Source organism: Mesoplodon bidens, assembly GCF_964165515.1.
Source record: "Mesoplodon bidens genome assembly, chromosome: 6".
NCBI classification, from domain to species: Eukaryota; Metazoa; Chordata; class Mammalia; order Artiodactyla; family Ziphiidae; genus Mesoplodon; species Mesoplodon bidens.
Genome location: NC_138162.1, coordinates 1,111,580 through 1,131,469, shown reverse-complemented (window position 1 = coordinate 1,131,469; position 19,890 = coordinate 1,111,580). Strand labels below are relative to the sequence as shown.

The following is a 19,890-nucleotide window of genomic DNA, read 5'->3' as shown; positions in this document are numbered from 1 at the left end:
AACAAAAGATACCACGTGCTGCAACTAAGACCTGACGCTGCCAATAAATAAATTTTAAAATAAAGATGAGGAAACTGAGGCTCAGGTGAGACAAGCTCCCCAGGCCGCACGGTAGTAGACTGTGGGTAGAGCCTGGCTCCAAACCCTCTACGGGGGTCGGTGCCACAAGCCCCAGCGTCTCTAGGCTCCTCTGGACCCTGTGCCTGGCAGCGTCCAGCCCACAGTGTTCAGGACACTTGTTGACGAATAGTCTGGTCCTGGTTTGTAAGTGAGCAAGCCAAGAGGAACCCGCAGGCTGAGTTATGGAGGAGGCCAACATCCCGGGTTGCTAGGGCTGCCCCCTCCCCATGCAGGGAACTCAGGGGCTGGGTGTGGGGTTTGCACAAGCTGGTTTCCTACTGGCAACCTGGTCCAGGCTGAGTTGAATTCCCAGCAGGTGTGGGAACAGAGACCCCAGGAGAAGCGGCCGAGGCCGGTGTCACTCGGTGCTGTCTCCAGTGGGGCCTCCACCCGGCAGGGCTGGGCAGCAGTGGGCATGATGGTCAGAGCCTGACCTTTGGCCTGAAGGAACCAGGCAGGTGGGAGCCCACCTAGGCCAGGGGCCCCTCTCCTGGATGCTTTTACAGCCGGGTGCCCGTCCTTGTCAGCACAGGGCGGGGCCAGGCGAGGGGCCGCAGGTACAGGTGGGGCTGAGCCCCGCTCTCCAATTAGAGCAGAGTCAGCCTGTGGGGCCTCGGGCTGATAACCAGGCAAAGTCCCCACCAGGCTGGCCAGTGTACACACTGCCCCGTGGTCTCCCTCCCTCTGGCCTGACCATGTCTCTGCCCGGCCACCTCCTGCCCGCCTTGGTCCTGCTCCTGGGTGAGTCATCGGGCCTGGCTCCCGAAGCAGGAATGTCTGGGGGCTCGGGTGCTGGGCCTACAGAGAAGGAGGGGTGCAGGCCCTGGATGGCCTGTAGTGGGGGACGCAGGCGAGCCCTTGGGCTCCTGGGGACAGCCCCGCTGGGGAAGGCTGCTACTCTCCCTGGCCTCTATCTCCACCTGGGCTCCAAGGTGAGAGGGCCCTGAGAGCAGATTGTAGTCAGCCACTCTTGACCTGGACAGAGCTTTGGGGGGCGGGCCTGGGCCACCTGTTGATGCATCCCCTTGAGGGGGCTCCCTGCTGGCAGCCCCTCCGGTTTCTTGCTGGGTTCCTGTTCTCTTCCCCAGGGAGTGTCCCACATCAGGGGTCCTTGGTCCCTCGCTCGCCCACGCACCCCCCATCCTAACACGCAGCCAGCGTCTCCAGGTTCAGTCCTTCTCTGTTTGGTCCTGACAGGGACCCCCCAGGTGGCAGTTCTCTGGGTTCCAGGCCCCCAGACACAGACCCAGCCCCATCCCTGCATGACTTCCTGGCCTGGACCCCAAAGCAGGGTGACCTATGTCCTGGGATGCCCAAGTCTGAGCAGTTTCTGGGCCGTGGAACAGTCCCAGGCAAACTGGGATGTGGGGTCTCCCTATCCCAGGCCACCTGGCTGTCTCTCTGCTGGCAGTAAGGTCCCCAGGCCGGGCCCGGGTCCCCAGCCGCTGCAGACCCCCCCGCGAGGCCGTGTGCAACTTCGTGTGTGACTGCAGGGGCTGCCCTGACGAGGCCCAGTGCGGTGAGCCGGAGCCGGGCAGGGAGCGGGCAGGGCCGGCGCTTGCAGGCACCCCACCTGACCACCTGCCCTCCAGGTTACCACGGGGCCTCACCCACCCTGGGTGCCCCCTTCGCCTGCGACTTCGAGCAGGACTCCTGTGGCTGGCGGGACATCAGCACCTCGGGCTACAGCTGGCTCCGAGACCGGGCAGGGGCCGCGCCGGAGGGTCCAGGGCCGCACTCGGACCACACTCTGGGCACTGACCTCGGTGAGGCCTGGGCGGGTCTCCACACCAACCCTCCCCTCTGTGCTTCCCGCCCGGTCTCCTGACCTCTTGACCCGGCCAGGCTGGTATGCGGCTGCTGGCACACACCGTGGGAGAGAGGCGGCCACCGCAGCCCTGCGCTCCCCAACCCTGCGTGAGGCAGCCCCCTCCTGTGAGCTGAGCCTCTGGTACCACGTGGCCTTTGGAGGTGCGGGCCCAGGACCGTGCGCCCTGCGTGCGAGTCCCGAAGGGAGGGACCGGGAAAGGAAGGAGAGCTGCCGCAGAGACGGGAGGGTGCCCCCAGGACAGGATGGGCAGGGGTCCTGGGGCAGGGTGCAGCAGCCACCAGGCTTGGGGGGGGGGGTCCCGGGGCCTGAGATGCCTGGGACACCCCACTGCAGGTGTGGCTGAGCTACGGCTGGAGCTGACCCACCGTGTGGAGACACTGACCCTGTGGCGGAGCTCGGGGCCCTGGGTCCCAGGCTGGCAGGAGCTGGTGGTGTCCACCGGCCGCATCCAGGGTGACTTCAGGGTGAGACGGGGACAGTCCTGATGGTGGGGGCAGCGAGGAGGGTCTGAGCTCTGCCTGAGATCCCAGGGACCTCGCTCTCTTCAGGTGACCTTCTCTGCCACCCGAAACGCCACCCACAGGGGTGCTGTGGCCTTGGATGACGTGGCCTTCTGGAGCTGTGGGCTGCCCAGTAAGGTCCCCAGGCCGTGAACGCACACCTGGGTTGGGGAGGGGTTAGCAGGAGCCCGTGGTCCCCTCATTCCGGCCTTGAGCCTCTCCCCAAGCTGCCCTGCCCCAGAGCCTTGGGGTGGGGTGATGGGTTACCCCTCCCCCACCCTAGCCCCGCAGGCGCACTGCCCCCTGGGGCATCACCATTGCCAGAACAAGGCCTGCGTGGAGCCCCACCAGCTGTGCGACGGGGAGGACAACTGCGGGGACCGTTCAGATGAGGACACGCCCACCTGCAGTGAGCCAGGGCTGGCGGGGCCACAGGCGGGGGTTGTCCCTTGGCACGGTCCTTCTGGGGGTGAGGCAGCTCGTGTCCACCTGGACCTGGGGCCATCAGCGCAGGCCCGGGGAAGCGGGGGGCCCAGGGAGGAGGCCCCGCGTGGTAGCTGGAGCCCCACTTCCCGCCCTAGACCACCACACGGCCACCGATTTTGAGAGGGGCCTGGGCCTGTGGAACCACTCAGAGGGCTGGGCCCGGAACCACAGTGTGGGCGGCCCGCAGCACCCCGCCTGGCCGCACCGTGACCACAGCCGGAACAGCGCGCAGGGTGAGGCCCCCCCGGGACCCCGGCTGCCACCCGGGCCACGCTCAGCCAAAGCACCCCAGCCACCCCGGCTCACACCTGCTGTCTCCCCAGGCTCCTTCCTCATGTCCGTGGCTGAGCCCAGCGCCCCAGCCATCCTCTCCAGCCCCGAGTTCCAGGCCTCGGCCCCCCAGAAGTGCTCGGTGAGGCGGGTGGAGGACACAGGGTGGCCACTCTGATCACCTGGGCCCCGGAGAGCCTCCCCTGACAAGCTCGCTCCCCTTCCAGCTCACCTTCTACCACTACCTGCACGGGTCCGAGACCGGCTGCCTCCAGGTGTTCCTGCAGACGCGGAGCCCTGGCGCCCCCCAGGCCGCTGTCCTGCTGCGCAGGCGCCACGGGGAACTGGGGACCGCCTGGGTCCGAGACCGTGTTGACATCCAGAGCGAGCACCCCTTTCGGGTGAGGCTGGCGAGGGCAGCATCATGCAGGGACGTGGGGAGGTCCAGGGGCCCCTCAGGGAGTCCAGTCTGGGCCCCTCCACTGTCTCAGCAGGAAGGCAAGCCAGAGGGAAGGAGGGGCTGCCTGCCGAGGCCCCTCTTGCAGGGCTGGGGTGGTGATGGGAGGGGGCGTCCAGCGATAGACAAGTACGAGGTGTGGGTCGTGGGGAGAGGGCTCTCGTGGGGAGAGGGCTCGAGGGAGCAGACCCAGGGATGACAGAGCCGCCTCTGCCCTCAGATCCTCCTGGCCGGGCAGACGGGCCCGGGGGGCGTCGTGGGCCTGGATGACCTCATCCTGTCTGACCACTGCAAACCAGTCCCAGGTGAGCCTGCTGGGCGCCCCCCTGGCCCCCCGCCCTCCGTGAGGAGAAGCACAGCCCCCGCCCGCCTGCCTGATCCCTGCTCTGCCCACAGAGGTGGCTGGCCCACCTCCTGGGCTCTGGGCTCCAGGTCCCCGGTCCCAGCTGTCCAGCCTGCAGCCCTGGAATTTCTGCGAGCCCGGACACCTCTTTTGTGGGGACCTGTGTGTCCCCCCCGAGCAGCTGTGTGACTTCCAGCAGCAGTGCCCTGGGGGCGAGGACGAGCAGGAATGCGGTAAGCGGCGGAGCTGGGTTGGGGGAGCCCTCACGTCCCTTCCCCCAGACCCGCCCCGTTCGCAGTGGTGGGCGGGGCCGTTCACACCGGCTGCCATTGCAGGCACCACGGACTTCGAGTCCCCCTCGGCCGGGGGCTGGGAAGACGCCAGCGTGGGGCGGCTGCAGTGGGTGCGTCTCCCGGCCCAGGACAGCGGGAGCCCTGGCACGGACGCCAGTGGGGCCGCTGGTGAGGCCCGAGCGCCCCGCCCAGGGCAGCCTGCAGCCTGCCTTCCAACTGCACCCGCACAAGGGTCCCCCTCTGCCTCTTCTCACCAGCGAGGGTCTCTGAATTGGGGGGTGTCCCCGATGCTCAGGAATCAGCTCTGAGAGGCCTGTTCTTCCCCAGGGCACTTCCTGTCCGTGCAGAGGGCCTGGGGGCAGTTGGCAGAGCAGGCCCGCGTCCTCACACCTACCCTGGGCCCCTCTGGCCCCCGCTGTGAACTCCACATGGCTTACTATTTTCAGAGTCACCCCCAAGGTACCGCTGTCCCTCCAGGCCCTCTGCCCAGCCCTGGGGCGGGGGTGGGGCGGGGCGGGCCAGCCCACAGTGACCCCTTACCAGGCTTCCTGGAGCTGGTCGTGGTGGAGGGCAGCAGCCGTGAGCTGGTGTGGCAGGCCGCAGGCAGCAGCTCCGGGGGCTGGAAGGTGGACACGATCCTTCTCGGGGCTCGCTACCGGCCCTTCCAGGTGAGGAGGGCAGCCTGGGGCGGGGGGAGGGGGTGGGGCACACGGAGCCAGCCCTGACTTACGGGCCCGTCCCCCACGCCCCCGTGAAGCTGGAGTTCGTTGGGCTACTGGACCTGGACGGCCCTGGCCAGCAGGGCGCCGCGGTGGACGGCGTGACCCTGAAGGACTGCAGCCCCGCGGCGGTCACCGAGAAAGGTGACCACCGTGGCCCAGTCCTCACCCAGGGGCCTCCCACCCAGGCCTCCTCAAGGGATCCCCGGGAGTCCCCAGTCCAGGAGCAAGTTTCTCCCGCCCTCTCGGGGCTCAAGAGGGGTGCGGGGGCTGCTGACCCCCCAGTGCCTCACCCCCAGAGATCTCCTGTAACTTTGAGCGGGGCACCTGCGGCTGGCACACCGGCCACCTCACAGATGCCCACTGGCACCGAGTCTACAGCCGTGGCCCTGGGTACGACCACACCACGGGCCAAGGTGAGGCGGGGCACCCTGACCTGGGGGCAGCTCTCAGACTCGGAGCGGCCTCCCGTACCCACCCCGGGGGGCTCCCAGACCGGACTCCCAGGGGGCAGAGGGGAGCGCTGGGCTGAGTGTCCCCAGCCTGGCATCTCTGCGGCTCAGCCCCACGGCCTGCCTGCAGGCCACTTCATGCTCCTAGACCCCACGGAACCCCCAGCCCAAGGCCCCGGTGCCCACCTGCTCACCTGGCCCCAGACACCCGCGGCCGCTCAGGAGTGCCTCTCCTTCTGGTACCACCTCTACGGGCCCCAGACCGGTGAGACCCCGTGCTGGGCGGGGCCGCAGTGGAGGCCCACGGGGGGCCCGAGTTCTGTCTCTGGCCCCTTGGGGCTCTAGAGGGGGTGAGAGGCAGGAGTTGGGGTCTTGTCCCCTCCAAACCCCGCCTCCCCCTAGGGACTCTGCGCCTGGCGATGAGGCGAGAAGGGGAGAGAGAAAGACACCTGTGGTCGCGGTCTGGCACCCACGGCAACCGCTGGCATGAGGCCCGGGCCACCCTCCACCACCCGCAGGACTCCAGCGCCAAGTACCAAGTGAGGCCCGGTGCCCGGCAGCGGTGGGCAGGGCAAGGCCCCAGCCAGCTGACCCCCCGCTGCCCCCCAGCTGCTGTTCGAGGGCCTCCGGGACGGGTACCATGGCACCATGGCACTGGACGACGTGGCTGTGCGGCCTGGGCCCTGCTGGGCCCCCAAGCGCTGTTCCTTCGAGGACTCGGCCTGCGGCTTCTCCACGGGGGGCCGGGGCCTCTGGACACGCCAGGCCAACGCCACGGGCCAGGCGGCCTGGGGCCCCCCTGCAGACCACACCACAGAGACGGCTCAGGGTGCCGGCAGGGGGTGGGGCGGAGGCATGGGGTGGGGGTGGGGAGCTGGGGGGCAGGGGCGGGGCGAGGAGGGGCCAGCAGGCTGACGCTGGCACCCCCCAGGGCACTACATGGTGGTGGACATGAGCCCGCAGGCCCTGCCCCGTGGCCACGTGGCTTCCCTGATTTCAGAGGAGCACAGGCCCCTGGCCCAGGCCGCCTGCCTGACCTTCTGGTACCACCTGAGCCTCCGCAACCCAGGTGAGGGGCTGCCGGGAGCAGGGCCCGTGGGTCACCTCAGGCCCCTGCGTGGAGGCCATTTGGGAGCCGCCCCGCAGCTGCTGACCGGGCTGGCTGCTCGGGCGGCAGGCACCCTGAGGATCCACGTGCAGGAGGCTGAGAGGAGGCAGGTGCTCAGCATCAGCGCCCGTGGAGGGTTTGCCTGGCGCCTGGGCAGCGTGGACGTGCAGGCCGAGCAGGCCTGGAGGGTGAGAGGGGTGGAAGGCCTTCCTCACCCCCAAGGGCCGTCCAGTGCCGACCAGACACGAGCCCCCCCGCCCTGTGCCCACCCAGGTGGTGTTTGAGGCCGTGGCCGCCGGCGTGGAGCACTCCTACGTCGCGCTGGATGACCTGCTCCTCCAGGACGGGCCCTGCCCTCGGCCAGGTGGGAGCCCGTGGCCCGGCCCTGGGACCGGCTTGACTCCTGGTGGTACCGGCTCCGTGCCTCCCCCAGGATGCCTGGCCTGACCTCTACCCCCCTGCAGCGGTGGTCCCCGGGGATGGGGGCAGCACCGCTTATTGCCCAAGTCCCTTGCAGCTTCCTGTGACTTTGAGGCTGGTCTGTGTGGCTGGAACCACCTGCCCTGGCCTGGCCTGGGCGGGTACAGCTGGGACTGGAGCAGTGGAGCCACGCCCTCCCGCTACCCCCAGCCGCCTGTGGACCACACCCTGGGCACAGAGGCAGGTGGGTCTGAGTCGGGAAGGGACCCCGGCGCCATACACATCCCCGGGCACACACCTCACTCACCCCAGCCCAGGCCAACCGGCCCAGCCCAGCCAGGCTCCCGCCAGGGTCAGAGGCCAAAGGTCAGGGGGGGCCGGCTCCATACGGTCCACGGGGCACCGCGCCCTCTCGTTGCCAGGCCACTTTGCTCTCTTCGAAACGGGCGTGCTGGGCCTGGGGGGCCGAGCGGCCTGGCTGCGCAGCCAGCCACTGCCCGCCACCGAGGCCTCCTGCCTCCGCTTCTGGTACCACATGGGCTTTCCTGAGCATTTCTGTGAGTCGGGCCGGCAGCACGGGTGGTGTGGGAACCGGGCAGGGGGCAGCCCCGCCTCCCGCCGGGTCGGGGGCCTGACACCCCTGGCCCCCTGCTCTCAGACAAGGGCGAGCTGAGGGTACTCCTGAGCAGCGCCCGGGGTCAGCTGGCCGTGTGGGGCGCGGGCGGACGCCTGCGGCACCAGTGGCTGGAAGGCCAGGTGGAAGTGGCCAGCGCCGAGGAGTTCCAGGTGAGGCCAGGCCGCCCAGAGCCGGGAGACCTCAGGGGGCTCAGGAGCTCAGGAAGGGCCATCCTCCTCTTCAGGTCCACCCAGCCTCTTCTCCCTCCCGGTCAGATTGTGTTTGAAGCCACCCTGGGCGGCCAGCCGGCCCTGGGGCCCATTGCCCTGGATGATGTTGAGTATCTGGCCGGGCAACGTTGCCAGCTGCCTATACCCAGCCAGGGTAAGCCCTGCCCCGGGTCTGGGCCTCCACCAGCTTCGGTGGTTCACGGCCCACGTGGCTGCCAGCGGCCTGCTCCTGGCCCAAGAGACCAGGAGAGCCACCGGGCTGGGCCCTGCACCATCCCGTCCCTCACCCGCTGTGCCCCACCCCGGGCTGGGCCGCCCCTGGTCCCTGTTCCCTCGGGACTGGGGTGCCCCACCCCGGCCTCTGCACTCCGTGCAGCCGCTTCCAGTCAGGCCAGAGACCACAGCCAGCCTCTTGCTGGAGCACTTGCGGTTGCTGCTGCTTCGGGACCAAGGCGGGGTGGGGCCCTAGCCTGGGGCCACGACTCCCCCAGCTCTGTAGCCGGCAGCCGCCTGCCCGCCAAGGCCCGGCCTCAGCTGGGAGCCTTGTGTGGGCACGACCGGCGCCCCTCCTTTAGCAGGGGGCCCAGAAGTCCTCAGGGCTGTGGGGACGGCCGTGCCCAGGCGTGGGGCTGACAGGGAGGGCTCGGATCCCGGGTCACGTGCCCTGCGCCCACAGGAGACACAGCAGTGGCCACGTCGGTGCCAGCTGTGGTTGGCGGTACCCTCCTCCTCCTCATGCTGCTGGTGCTGCTTGGACTTGCGGGACGGCGCTGGTTGCAGAACAAGGGGGGCTGCCCCTCCTGGCACGAGACGGACGCCGTGGCCCCCAGCTTTGACAACATTCTCTTCAACGCGGTAGGAGCCCTGGCGGGGGCGGCGGGCAGAAGCCCCTGAGCCCTGCACTCGGCTGGACGGTGAACAAGACCCTCCCACACGCGGGGCCACCGCCGCCCAGCGGCCACAGAGCTCCTCCTTCCTCCTAGGGCCATGTCACCCTGCCAGCATCGGTCACCAATGACCAGTAGATGATGCAGAGAAGACCCCGGCTCCTCACCTGAGCTCCCCGCCTTGCCCAGCAACCTGGCCCAGGGACCAACACCTTCCCCACCCCGCCAGGACACGTCGAGTCCCTGCATCCCTCACCCTCACAGGGGCCGCACCTACATACCCCAGCAATGTGCCCCGGCCCACAAGGGACCACCCGCTGGCCAGCCAAGGTTGAGGTCAGCAGGAAGCGGGGGCTCCCAGGCTCCCCAGACCCAATCCGACCTGCCCAAGAGGATGTGCTTGGGGGCCCCTCCCACGTGCCTCAGTGGCTCAGGAGACCGGCAACAGGCAGGCCCTGGAGACGGCGCCAGGGGCTAGAGGCACCGGGAGGGAGGCGCAGCGGGACCTGAGAAGCCCCTGCCCCAGGCCGAGCGAGCCTCCGGCCAGCCTAGTGGGACTCCGACCCGGGCCCATCAGGGGCCCCACCTCACCGCGCGATTCTGCATCTGATTTAAGACAGAGAGAAACCCCCAGAGGTGCTGGTGACAGACTTAGCAGCAGACACTTAACTGGGTCCAAGGTGGCATGGAGCTGGACTTGTAGGTGGAATGCCCTGATGTGTCCCCTGTCCCAAATAAAGGTCACCGTGTCCACCCTCCCATAGTCAAGGTCCCCGCCCACATGCCACCCTCATCTAATAAAATGGAGCTGAGTCTTTCTGACCTAGGGACAGTCCCAGGCTCTGGTCTTCCACGAGGGAGATTCAGACACCACCCGCCAGGTCTGGAAGGCCCCCGGGCAGGGCTGTCCTGGGGGAGGGGGTGACGGCCACACCTGCATGGCCAGGTGCTCCCTGGACTCCAGCCCAGGTGGCTCCACCTTGCCACCCCGGCCCACTGGGCTCTGCACGGAATGATGTGACCAGGGACTCAGTGCCAGGGGAGGGCCAGGGTCTTGTGCCAAGAAGCTGATGGACACCCACTAACTGTCCCAGCAGAGGTGACAAGGAACAGCCTGCAGAGCGACCCTCCTGGCCCTCAGACCCCCCTCACAGTGCTTCATGCAGACAGCCCTTCGCCACACTGGGGGCCAGAGGGCGGGGGAGCTGCAGGCACGAGAGGCGAGACCGGGCAGCAGGATTCACCGCCAGCAGGAAGGGCGACACATGTTTATTAGCTTCTCTACGAGCCGGGCTGGACACACAGCTCGAGGCGGTCCCCCCTCCGAGCTCCCTGGAGCCACAGCCGTGACAGGGCAGACCCCGGGGGAGAGGAAGGCAGCGTTCTGCACCCCACGTGAGGGACGGGGACAGGGAGGAAAATGACCAGGAGAAGCAAACACTCTGCAAGGTTTTGTTAGTTTGACAGCAGGTACGGGGAGAGGGGGTTCCCAGGCAGGGTTACTGCCCTGTGTTCCGCACGGCCGCGTGAGGGGACCCACGCTGGCGCTGGTGGTCAGGGGGAACCAGCCAGACGAGATCAGCCGGGACGCACTGATTTCGAGGCTTTGTGTTCATTTTGCCCTCGGCCCCTTCTCGATCGGCTTCCCAATGTCTTTCCCCCGGAGCTTGAGGCCTGAAAGAGCCACCGGCCCATGACCACTGCAGCTCGCCCCCTGGATCTTCAAGGCACAGGGCAGCTCCACAGCATCCCTACCCACTGCCCCGGAGGGGGCAGCGGCACCCGCACCGACCCTTGCGCGCGGGCTCCCGGGCTGCGCTGGAGGTGGGGAGCCGTGGGCGCGTGTGGAGGGGCGGGGATCCGACGAACACCATGACCGCCACACCACTCGCTCTCACGCCTGACCCTGAAGAACACGTGCCCGCCCCCCTTCGCGGGGACAGAGGACACCCCTTCCCAGAACTAGGCCCCCTCGCTCTGGGGCCCACGCTGCCGCCAGTGCTGGGGGCAGGGCAGGGAGAGCGAGGCCCACAGCACGGGCTCGGGGAGAGGCCAGAGGGGGAGGCGCCCGGACACTACTCGCGCGTGGGAATTTTCTTCAGGCTCCGGAGAATTCCGGGGCCCCAGGGGCCTTCCTGCGCCCCTCCTCACCAACCCCACCCAGGAGGGGCGGCCGTACTGCGCCCGGTCAGGCAGCGGCAGCCGAGACCCGCTGGAGGACGGCAGGACACTCACCGATGGCTCTCTCGATCTTGCCCAGAACCTGGTTGTTAGGAATGGCCCGGCCACTCTCATAGTCCGCGATGACCTGTGGCTTTTCGTTGATTTTCTAAAGAGAACGTGTATTTGCACACATCAGTTCCAGAAGCAGATGCTGGGAGACTAGAACACAGCCGGGTGAGGTGCCTCAGGCGCCGACCCCCGGGGCTGTGTGCAGGCCGAGGGCCTGAGCGGATAGGAGCTCAGGAAGTTACAGCTGACTCGTGCGGCACCCCCAGAGGCCTCAGGGTTCCCGGGGCAAGAGCGAACCAAAGCCCTCAAGTCATCAGGCGAGCGGAGCCCACGCCTCCCGCCTGCCCGACCACGGCCTGGGAGGAGGGGACCCGCCGCGCTCACCGTCGCCAGGTCCTTCTGCGTCAGCCCTTTGCCCTGCCGGCCCTGCTGGATCACCTTGCCCACCTCCAGGGTCACCCGGTCGTGGTGCAGCTCCTCGGTCTCCCGGTCCAGCTTGGCTGTGTTCTTGGTGATCGAATGCTGTTTGTTCTGGCCGGCGGCCCCTGGACCGGCGCGAGGCAACAGCAGAGGAGGGGGTTTGCAACAAGGCCAAAGGGGACCCAGGCCCGAGAGGCGCCCTGTGCCCAGGGCGACGCACTCAGCCAGGCCACCCAAAGTGGGGACCAGAGCACGAAGAGGACAAAGTCCAGAATCTGGGGACTAAGGAGGGAGAACAGTCCCTCCTGACCTATGCCAACCACAGCTGCTCTGACAAGATCCCTGACACCTCCCAGCTCTGCAGCGGCTTCAGCTGCCAGCAGCCACCCTGACAGCCCAGGGGGCGGCACTCACGCATGTGCAGGTACGAACCCCAAGAGCACCCCCTGGTTTTGCGAGTGGACACATGAGTACCTACATTTCTTGGAAGTCTCCACATCTTCTCCTCGTCTCTGAGCTGCTAAGATGGCCTAGAAAATTAGCAAGTGTTTTTTGGTCAAAATTAGCTTTGCAGTATTTGGCAAACACCAGTTTAGGCTGCTGTCAGCCAGTCAGCGCACTGCTAACGCCTGGTGCTTTTTGAGCCCGTGAGCTCCAAGCTCATGCCCCTAAGCGCCGTGCTACGTGCCTAGTACCTGATGCTTTGTCAAGGACTGACAAGCAAATGCTGGGTTTAAACCAAAGCTTGTTATACAAATCCCTCTACAACCAAATATCCAGGCAACTCTCAATAAACTCCTGCTAAGGAAAACAGAAAGAGCTCGCATCTTTAATGCTGAAAAAAATGTGCTAACGGATTTCTTTCAGAAACCCACACTTGAAATAGATTTACCTCTCTACTACACTCTCCTGCAAAAGCAGGAAAGAACGTCAAGTGAGGACCTGGTCTGGCCTTCCTCAGCCAATCCGGCTCCTAATAAAAGACAGTACGTCGCACAAAGCCTGCAGCCCCCGTCCCAAACACCAGCAAAGACAGCGACACCTCTTGATCTACTGTCACCGAATATTAATGTATTTCTTGAAGCTTCTGACACCTCAGAAACGTGACTGTGCGACCTTCTCAGTGTGACACGTGCACAGATGCTGTCTAGAGCTGTTCACATGATTCCTAGCTTGTGGCTATTAAGTTTCCTTTGGGAAAAAAAAAGAGTGAGTTTAGTTTTGACTAACTGAGAAGTCCTGGGCAGGTCAATGAATGCTGGTCACCAGGGCCAAAGCTAGTCCTGGCCCAGACCTGGCACTGCGTGTCTAAGGCTGGCCCAAGGAGGCCTGAGAGTAGAAACAAGCAGGGGTGGGGGCTGAACTGCCCTTCCCCTCTTCCCTCACATCGACTCACAGATGAACCCCGGATGGACCAGCCAGGGAACCTTCTGCCCCAAGTACCCCTCAGGGCATGCCGGCTACCCTTGCAAGCTGGGGACGCAGGGTCCACCTGCACGCTGGGTCCTAGGCCACCTCAGCCTGGGGCCAGGGATCCCCTATGACCGGCAATGTGCTTCAGTGGGCTCCACAGGCGGCAGCGGACTGGCCAGGCACCCGGCAGCCTGCAGAAGCGGGAAGAAGACCCTGGGGCGGGGGTGCTAGGCAACCGTGCCCCTGTCCCATCCCTTTCCTGGGCCCACCACCTATCTGCGCTCCATCCCCCATCTCCGCCCCGAGGTCCACCCCGCTAACCTCGCCCCGCTCCCCTCCAGTCCCTATGTACCTGTCCCCACCAAGAGGTCCAGCGCCTCGCCCGTAGGCCTGTGTCACTGCCCTAAGACCATCCGGACCCTTCCACCCCCACCCCACCCCTTTCTCCCACTCCTGCCCCTGGCCCCCGCCCCGTCGCCGCCCCTTCTCCCCGCTCCGTTCCCACCCGGTCCCCGCTCCAGTCCCCACTCCCTGCCCCCAGCCCCGCGTCCGCCCCGCCCGCCCGGCCGCTCCTGGGCCCCGAGGCCCGCGCTGCGCCCGCACCTGCTTGGACTTGGCCTGGGCGGCCGTGGGGCCCTTTTTGCGCAGCACCGTCACCGTGTCCCAGTCACTCTCAGCCATGGCGGGGCAAACGGGGCTGGCGGTCCGTCCGGCGGCTCCGCGGCAGCTGCTGGAGACCCGGCGACGCGACGTCCCCTAGTCGCTCGGCCGCTTCCGGCGCCCGCCTCGGGCCCGCCCCCTCCTCCCATTGGCCGGCGGCTCGGAGGGCGGGCACTTCCCGCGGCTCGGGGCCAATCCGTGCCCGGCTCATCTGTGGAAACGCCGGAGGTGCGTGACGTGGGGCGGGAGAAGTCGCGACCGGGGCGCGTGGCCGCTGGGGGGCGTTGTGTGTGGGGGGTGGGGGGGCCAGGGGCAGCTGGAGGGGCGCTTGGGAGCGCTGGGGGGTGATGAGGGGCATGTGGGGCAATGAGAGGTACAGGGGCCGTGGGCGGGGAGGCGAGAGGATGAGGAGGTGGGAGGAAGGGGAACCCGGCTTGGGGAGGCGGCGCAGGACGTGAAGAGCAGTACTGGGAAGGGAAGGGGAAATGCAAGCAGCTGGTGCTGAGCGCCCGGGCGAGAAGAGGAGAAGAGGGGACTCGGGGGAGGAGCAGAGGGGGAGGGAGACTGGGGTCCACACCTGGCTTCCTGGTCCCACCTTTGGGGATGGGGATCGACCAGCCCCGTCCTGGCCTGGCCCCTCGCGGGCAAGGTGGGCGCGCAAACTGGATGCAAGGGAAAGGTAGCCTCATCGATTTTCCTGTAGCTGAGGTTAGTTTCTGTTTCATGCCTTTTTTGGTCACCTTGCACGCAAATGGAAGTTCTTCTATTTCTCTGGAGTTCTGCTCACGTGATGCAAAGATGATGGGGGCCAGGGTGCAGGTTAGGTGGGGCCTGAAGCAAATATATTTTGTGGGAGGACTCCAAGGAAATATATAAAATTATAAAAAACAAAATTAGTTACAAAAGAGAATGTTTTTGTATAACATGTATATTCTGAATAATATAATGTATACATAACTTTACAGTATGTAATATAATGTATACATAATATAACAAGTAAGTTATTTGACAATAACTTTGTAATATTTTATAGTTATTTTATGATAATCTTGTATAATGAGAAAATAAGTCAGTAGATTATAAATTTAAAAAAACTGACAAATGCCACACATCACAAAATTCAGAAAAATAACGTTTGTATGAATTAATGAATGCACCTCTAATGCTTTTGCTTACATTTTTGGCTGTATTCTCATTGAATGCCACATCATGACTTTGCAGAATTGTTTTATGGAAAGAGCAGGAAGACAATTCAGACATTTTTCTAACCTGTGTGATCAAATTTGTCTCTGATTGTTAGCGTTGACCTTGGTTTGGGTAATACTTGTGCTTCGCATAGATGTGCTCACTCTTTGTAGCATTCTTATAGGTTTATGCTCCACAACACAGGAATTCTGATAAATGTGTACACTTTAATAATATAATATCCAGTTATCTTACCAGCAAAAGCAAGTATATTTAGGAATTACAGTTCAGAATATTAAAACTGTGGCAGACCATAGGCAAATCGGGAGAACAGGAAGAACTTGCTTTTATAGGGAGAAGGGGAGTTGGGACGGGCTGTGATAACCAGAGTTTGGGGAGCTGGGGGTCCAATGGAGGCTTCCTGTTGGCTGGACTGCTGCAGTCTCTGATTGGCTGGGCTGTTGGGGTGTTGGGGGGTGGAGGGAAGTTTCCTTCCTCCTGCCTGACGGTAAGTAGAGGCACCTTCCTGCCCAAGATGTAGGCAGAGATCTCTTCCTGTTTGGGGTAATTGACATGCATGGCAGGCATGAGGGCGCTCCATACAGGCCAGTCCCGAGTCGACTCCAACTTTGGCTGAGTTTTCTGTAATTAAATCCACACATTCTATCCAGGAGTCAGGACAGCCGAGTCCTCTGCTAACAATTTTGCACAGACTCCCTTTTGGTTCATACGACAAACCTTGTTTCTCCTTTGCTCCGCATACTTCCAGTTCCGGGCGCTGTGCGGGTAGGTAGTTGGCAGCTGTAGAAGATATACCTGCCCCAGGACAGGCCAGCAAGACTGTGAACAGCATAAAAATATCCCATAGACACCAACTAAGTGCATCCCAACTCAAGCTCCTCTTAGTGGGGTCCCCAAAACGCCCGTGGTCACTACAGCGGGCCCAGGAAGAGTGTGAAGAGAGAGGAGGCTGCTTGGAAAGAGACAGCGGTCTTAACCTATTTCAGTCAAGATATCCTACTCCTGGAACTTAAGCAACACCCGGCCATGTGAACTCTCGAGTGAGGCCCTCTTGAGGGCTGTGATCCCCAAAGGAGAAGTTGCATCAGCTCCGTGCTGTTGCATCTGCCCTGGTTGGCTCAGCCCAGAGAGGGGGCATCCTAGACCTTGGTGTCTTCTGTCCATGCAGGGTCTGTCAGGATAGCCATCATCACATCTGGCACTTGGTCAGGAGTCCAGGTCTGATGCCACAGAGACCTCTGCAGTCCCTGTCCTTGTGGCATGAGCTACCACCTGGGCACAGGTGGTACAGGTGTCTGTGCCCCTCCCCCCGACCCATTCCCTGTCGGATCACCCATGCTCACCCCCTCCTGGCTCTGGGTGCTCCTGATTTACTCAGGGTCAACGGGGGAGTAGCTTTGGGGGCGAAGCTGCAGCAGGTGGCATGGAGAATCAGCTTCAAGAGGCCTGGTGAGCAGCTCACATCTCCCCTGAGGTGCCACACCACTGCTGTTTAATGAATCCCCTGCCTGCCTTCTTTAAAGTAACCAGTGTCACACATCTTCATTCATGGAGAAGAAAGAAGAGAATTCTGTAGCCTTCTGGAAAACAAAGATAAAACACGGCTATTTCTATATTTCCAAAATAAAGATATTAACTTGAATATTGTATCCCTGATGAAAATTAGATTTTTTTTTGATGTGGACCATTTTTAAAGTCTTTATTGAATTTGTTACAATATTGCTTCTGTTTTATGTTTTGGTTTTTGGACACGAGGCATGTGGGATCTTAGCTCCCTGAGCAGGGCTTGAACCCACACCCCCTGCATTGGAAGGCGAAGTCTTAACCACTGGACTGCCAGGGAAGTCCCTCCCTGAAGAAAATTAGCATTAAAAGTTATCAACTAAATACTACCCAGTAAAATCTAGTAAATGTGAAGGTCTGTACACCTCATGAAGGAGGCGTTACTCACACATTTAAAGGCAGTTCATGATTACCATGGCCAACGGCCCTTGAGGTGGCCCCATGATCCCACTTCCTGGCAGCCCAGCTTTTGTGTAATCCCTTTCCCCTCTGTAAAAAAACATTTTTTATTGTGATAAAATACACAACATAAAAATTACCATCTTAACCATTTTTAAAGTGTAGGGTTCAGTGGCATTAAATACATTTATGATACTGTGAAACCATCACCCATAATCCATCTCCAGAACGCTTTATTTTGTAAAACTGAAACTCTGTCCCCGTGAAACACTGTTCATGGGAATACTCCTCCTCTCCCCCAGCCCTCGGCACCCACCACTCTACTTTCGGACTTTCTGACTTTAACAATTCTAGGAACCTCGTATAAATGGAATCCTACAATATTTGTCCTTCTGTGACTGGCTTATTTCACTCAGCTAACGTCCTCAAGGTTCATCCATGTTGTAGCCTGTGTCAGAACTTCTTTCTTTTCAAGGCTGAATAGTAGTCCATCGCAGGTACATACCACATTTTGCTTATCCATTCAGCCATTGATGAGCACAGGTTGCTTCCATATTTAGCTATTGTGAGTAGTGCTACCGTGAACATGGATGTACACATATCTTTTCGAGACCCTGATTTCAGTTATTTGGATATGTACCCAGAAATGGAATTGCTGATCATATGGTGACTCTATTTTTAATTTTTTGAGGAATTGCCGTGTTTATTTTTGAAGGATATATTTTATAAATATTGTCCCATTGTGTTCTGACCTCCATTGTTTCCAATGATAAATCATCTGTCATTCATATCTATTTTGATCATTGTGCCCTGCATGTAATGTGACATGTTCTCTGGCTGCTTCAAGATTTTCTCTTTTTTGGGGGGGAGGGTGTTCCTATTATGCGCCCAATTATACAGTTCTTCCTATTTATCCTGCTTGGGTTTGCTGAGCTTCTTGGATCTATATATTAATGTTTTTCATCAAATTGGGAAAAATTTCACTAGTAGTCAGCAGCTAGCCTCACTCTGGGACCCAAAGGGTAGATGGTATATGATGCAATTAGCTAAAGGTTCATTTAGTAATCCTAAATAATGTCAGTGATAAAATACAAATACAAATACTCCTCCTCAAAATGTCTCCTGTCGGCTGTTGGCACCGGCAAACTCCAGCACACTTTGTATCCTACGTGGAAATCAGCTACACCCTGTGTTTCGGGGGGACGTCCTAACATTTGGGTGTCATGTGTACTTCCAGCCCTGGCAGAACTCTGCGCTCCTACATTTAAACAATAAAGCAGGTGACACTAGCACCGCCATTACGCCCGACTTACTTCAACCCTGTCATTCTATACAGCCACTCAGAGTTTTCATTGAAATTTACAATTTTTCAACTGCAGAGATGTCTGAAAGGCACCAGGATCGGCTTTGACCAAAGATACTGACAGAATCACAATTTGCAGAACGTACATACGGTTCTTCCTAACTTGGTACATCTGTGGTTTCAAGTGAAAGAAAATTACCACAAGTTTATTAAGGTCAATAAAAAGTATTCTTTGATCAACTACGAGTGAAAATAGATGGACAAATATGGCTGGACTGTATTGAACATGACAAGAAGCAAAAAGACTGATTGTGACAAGCACTGTGAAATTTGCAGATATTAAGACTCAAAAACAGAAACTGGTCTATAATGTTATTCATTAATGTGAAAAAAATGGATATGTTGGTGTAAGTATTCCCCTTTTTTTTTTTTTTTTTTTTTTTTGCGGCCTCTCACTGTTGTGGCCTCTCCCGTTGCGGAGCACAGGCTCCGGACGCGCAGGCTCAGCGGCCATGGCTCATGGGCCCAGCTGCTCCGCGGCACATGGGATCTTCCCAGACGATGGGGGCACGAACCCGTGTCCCCTGCATCGGCAGGCGGACTCCCAACCACTGCGCCACCAGGGAAGCCCTCCCCTTGTTTTTGAGAAAATACATAATGTAAAGAAAGCTTTGATCCATCACTTCCCCCTTTTTTGTACTGTTTATTGAATGTATTTACTTTTTATTCACATGATGGTGCACATGAAGTTCAGGAAGGAAACATTTTCACAACTTGCTTTTCTTTTCAGCCATTGTCGTTGTCACCGAATACACTCGGCCCCATGGAGAAGGGGACTTAAAAGATCCACTGGGCGTCCCCAGCGAGCACTGGAAAGGCCAGGTGTGCAGGAGCAGAGGATGGGCTGTGGTCCAGGGAGGTGAGTGGCTGGACTGGGCAGTGGAGGAGGCTGCCAGCTTCTCCTGCGCACTGGTGGCCACTTCCTTCAGCTGAAGAAGGCAGGACCACTTAGGCTGAGCCGGGTGCAGGGCCTCTACAGATGGCCAGGGGAGGGGAGGGGGCCAGCTGGAGAGTGTGGGCTGCCAAGGATGGGCCTGGGGTCTGGGGAAGCAAGGAGGTACGGTTGACAGCTGGCAGAACCAGGGTCAGAGGTCCCAGCTGGGCTGAAGAATGCTGGGTCCTGGACAGGTGGGAGCCCCATGGAAGAGGTGGCAGTGGTGGGGTGGGGAATGCCTGCTGCGGTGGGGTGCTGGGAGACCCCTGAAGGCCACCCCGAGCCTCTCCGACACAGAGCTGCGGACCTTGGCCGGGTGATCACTTACTTACTGGGTCCGAGTGTGAGCAGAGCCATCTTACGGTTTGCGGGTCCGAAGTGAGGCGGTGGAGCAAGGTCCCCACAGGGAGCAGGTGCGCGGTGCCTGGGCGGGAGGTCCGGCCGGAGTCAAGGGGCCAGAGCGGCAGTTCCGGATGCGGCCGGCAGAGGGCGCGCGCGGACCCGCCGCCGCTCCCCAATGAGGCCGAAGAGGCCGCTCCCCTCCGGGGACCCAGCTGGCGGAGGACACGGGCACACAAACCGAGTCTAGTCCCACGGGGTGTGGGGGAGGGGACCCACTTAACACAGGGCCACCAGGAGGGAGACCTTCTCTATCTGAGACCCTAGGACCTGCAGAGGGCCCAGGCTGAGCCCCTCGCCTGGGGAGGGAGGGAGCTCGTCCCAGCAAGGCACTGGCCGGTGTAAAGACCCTGGGGCCAGGTCGGCCTGGCATCGGAGGCCGGGGCTGGCCAGGGCAGCCCGGGCACCTGTGATTCTGCATGCGAGGTTGTCCCCCAGGCCTTCGGTTCTGGGTGTGGGGTGGCGTCCGTTTTCTGAGATCAGCTGAAGGGAGGTGGGTGTTGAGTGGGGAATCCGGGCAGGGTTGGGAATTTGGGGTGATCTTTGCCTCCTTCTTGGTACTTTTCTGT

At 61.5% G+C, this 19,890-nt stretch overlaps 2 protein-coding genes across 2 annotated transcripts; one reads left to right on the top strand and one right to left on the bottom strand.

Moving 5' to 3' along the window:
- Nucleotides 1–1,482: 1,482 nt before the first annotated feature.
- Nucleotides 1,483–9,466, top strand: MAMDC4 (MAM domain containing 4; the record flags this gene model as incomplete). Its single annotated transcript, XM_081237100.1, is given in 27 exon segments — nucleotides 1,483–1,639; nucleotides 1,713–1,886; nucleotides 1,966–2,120; nucleotides 2,122–2,415; nucleotides 2,500–2,584; nucleotides 2,735–2,860; nucleotides 3,033–3,170; nucleotides 3,261–3,349; nucleotides 3,435–3,608; nucleotides 3,885–3,969; nucleotides 4,061–4,468; nucleotides 4,628–4,759; nucleotides 4,844–4,968; nucleotides 5,058–5,172; nucleotides 5,319–5,435; nucleotides 5,602–5,736; nucleotides 5,874–6,010; nucleotides 6,081–6,300; nucleotides 6,403–6,540; nucleotides 6,649–6,767; nucleotides 6,853–6,943; nucleotides 7,097–7,243; nucleotides 7,422–7,556; nucleotides 7,658–7,785; nucleotides 7,891–7,999; nucleotides 8,522–8,700; nucleotides 8,829–9,466. Coding segments are annotated over 27 exon segments (3,954 nt in total). The 3' UTR covers nucleotides 8,871–9,466.
- Nucleotides 9,467–10,170: 704 nt separating this feature from the next.
- Nucleotides 10,171–13,621, bottom strand: EDF1 (endothelial differentiation related factor 1). The gene is given in 7 exon segments (XM_081237080.1): nucleotides 10,171–10,406; nucleotides 10,968–11,061; nucleotides 11,349–11,509; nucleotides 11,863–11,914; nucleotides 13,401–13,505; nucleotides 13,507–13,554; nucleotides 13,556–13,621. Coding segments are annotated over 7 exon segments (573 nt in total). The 5' UTR covers nucleotides 13,607–13,621; the 3' UTR covers nucleotides 10,171–10,344.
- Nucleotides 13,622–19,890: the final 6,269 nt, after the last annotated feature.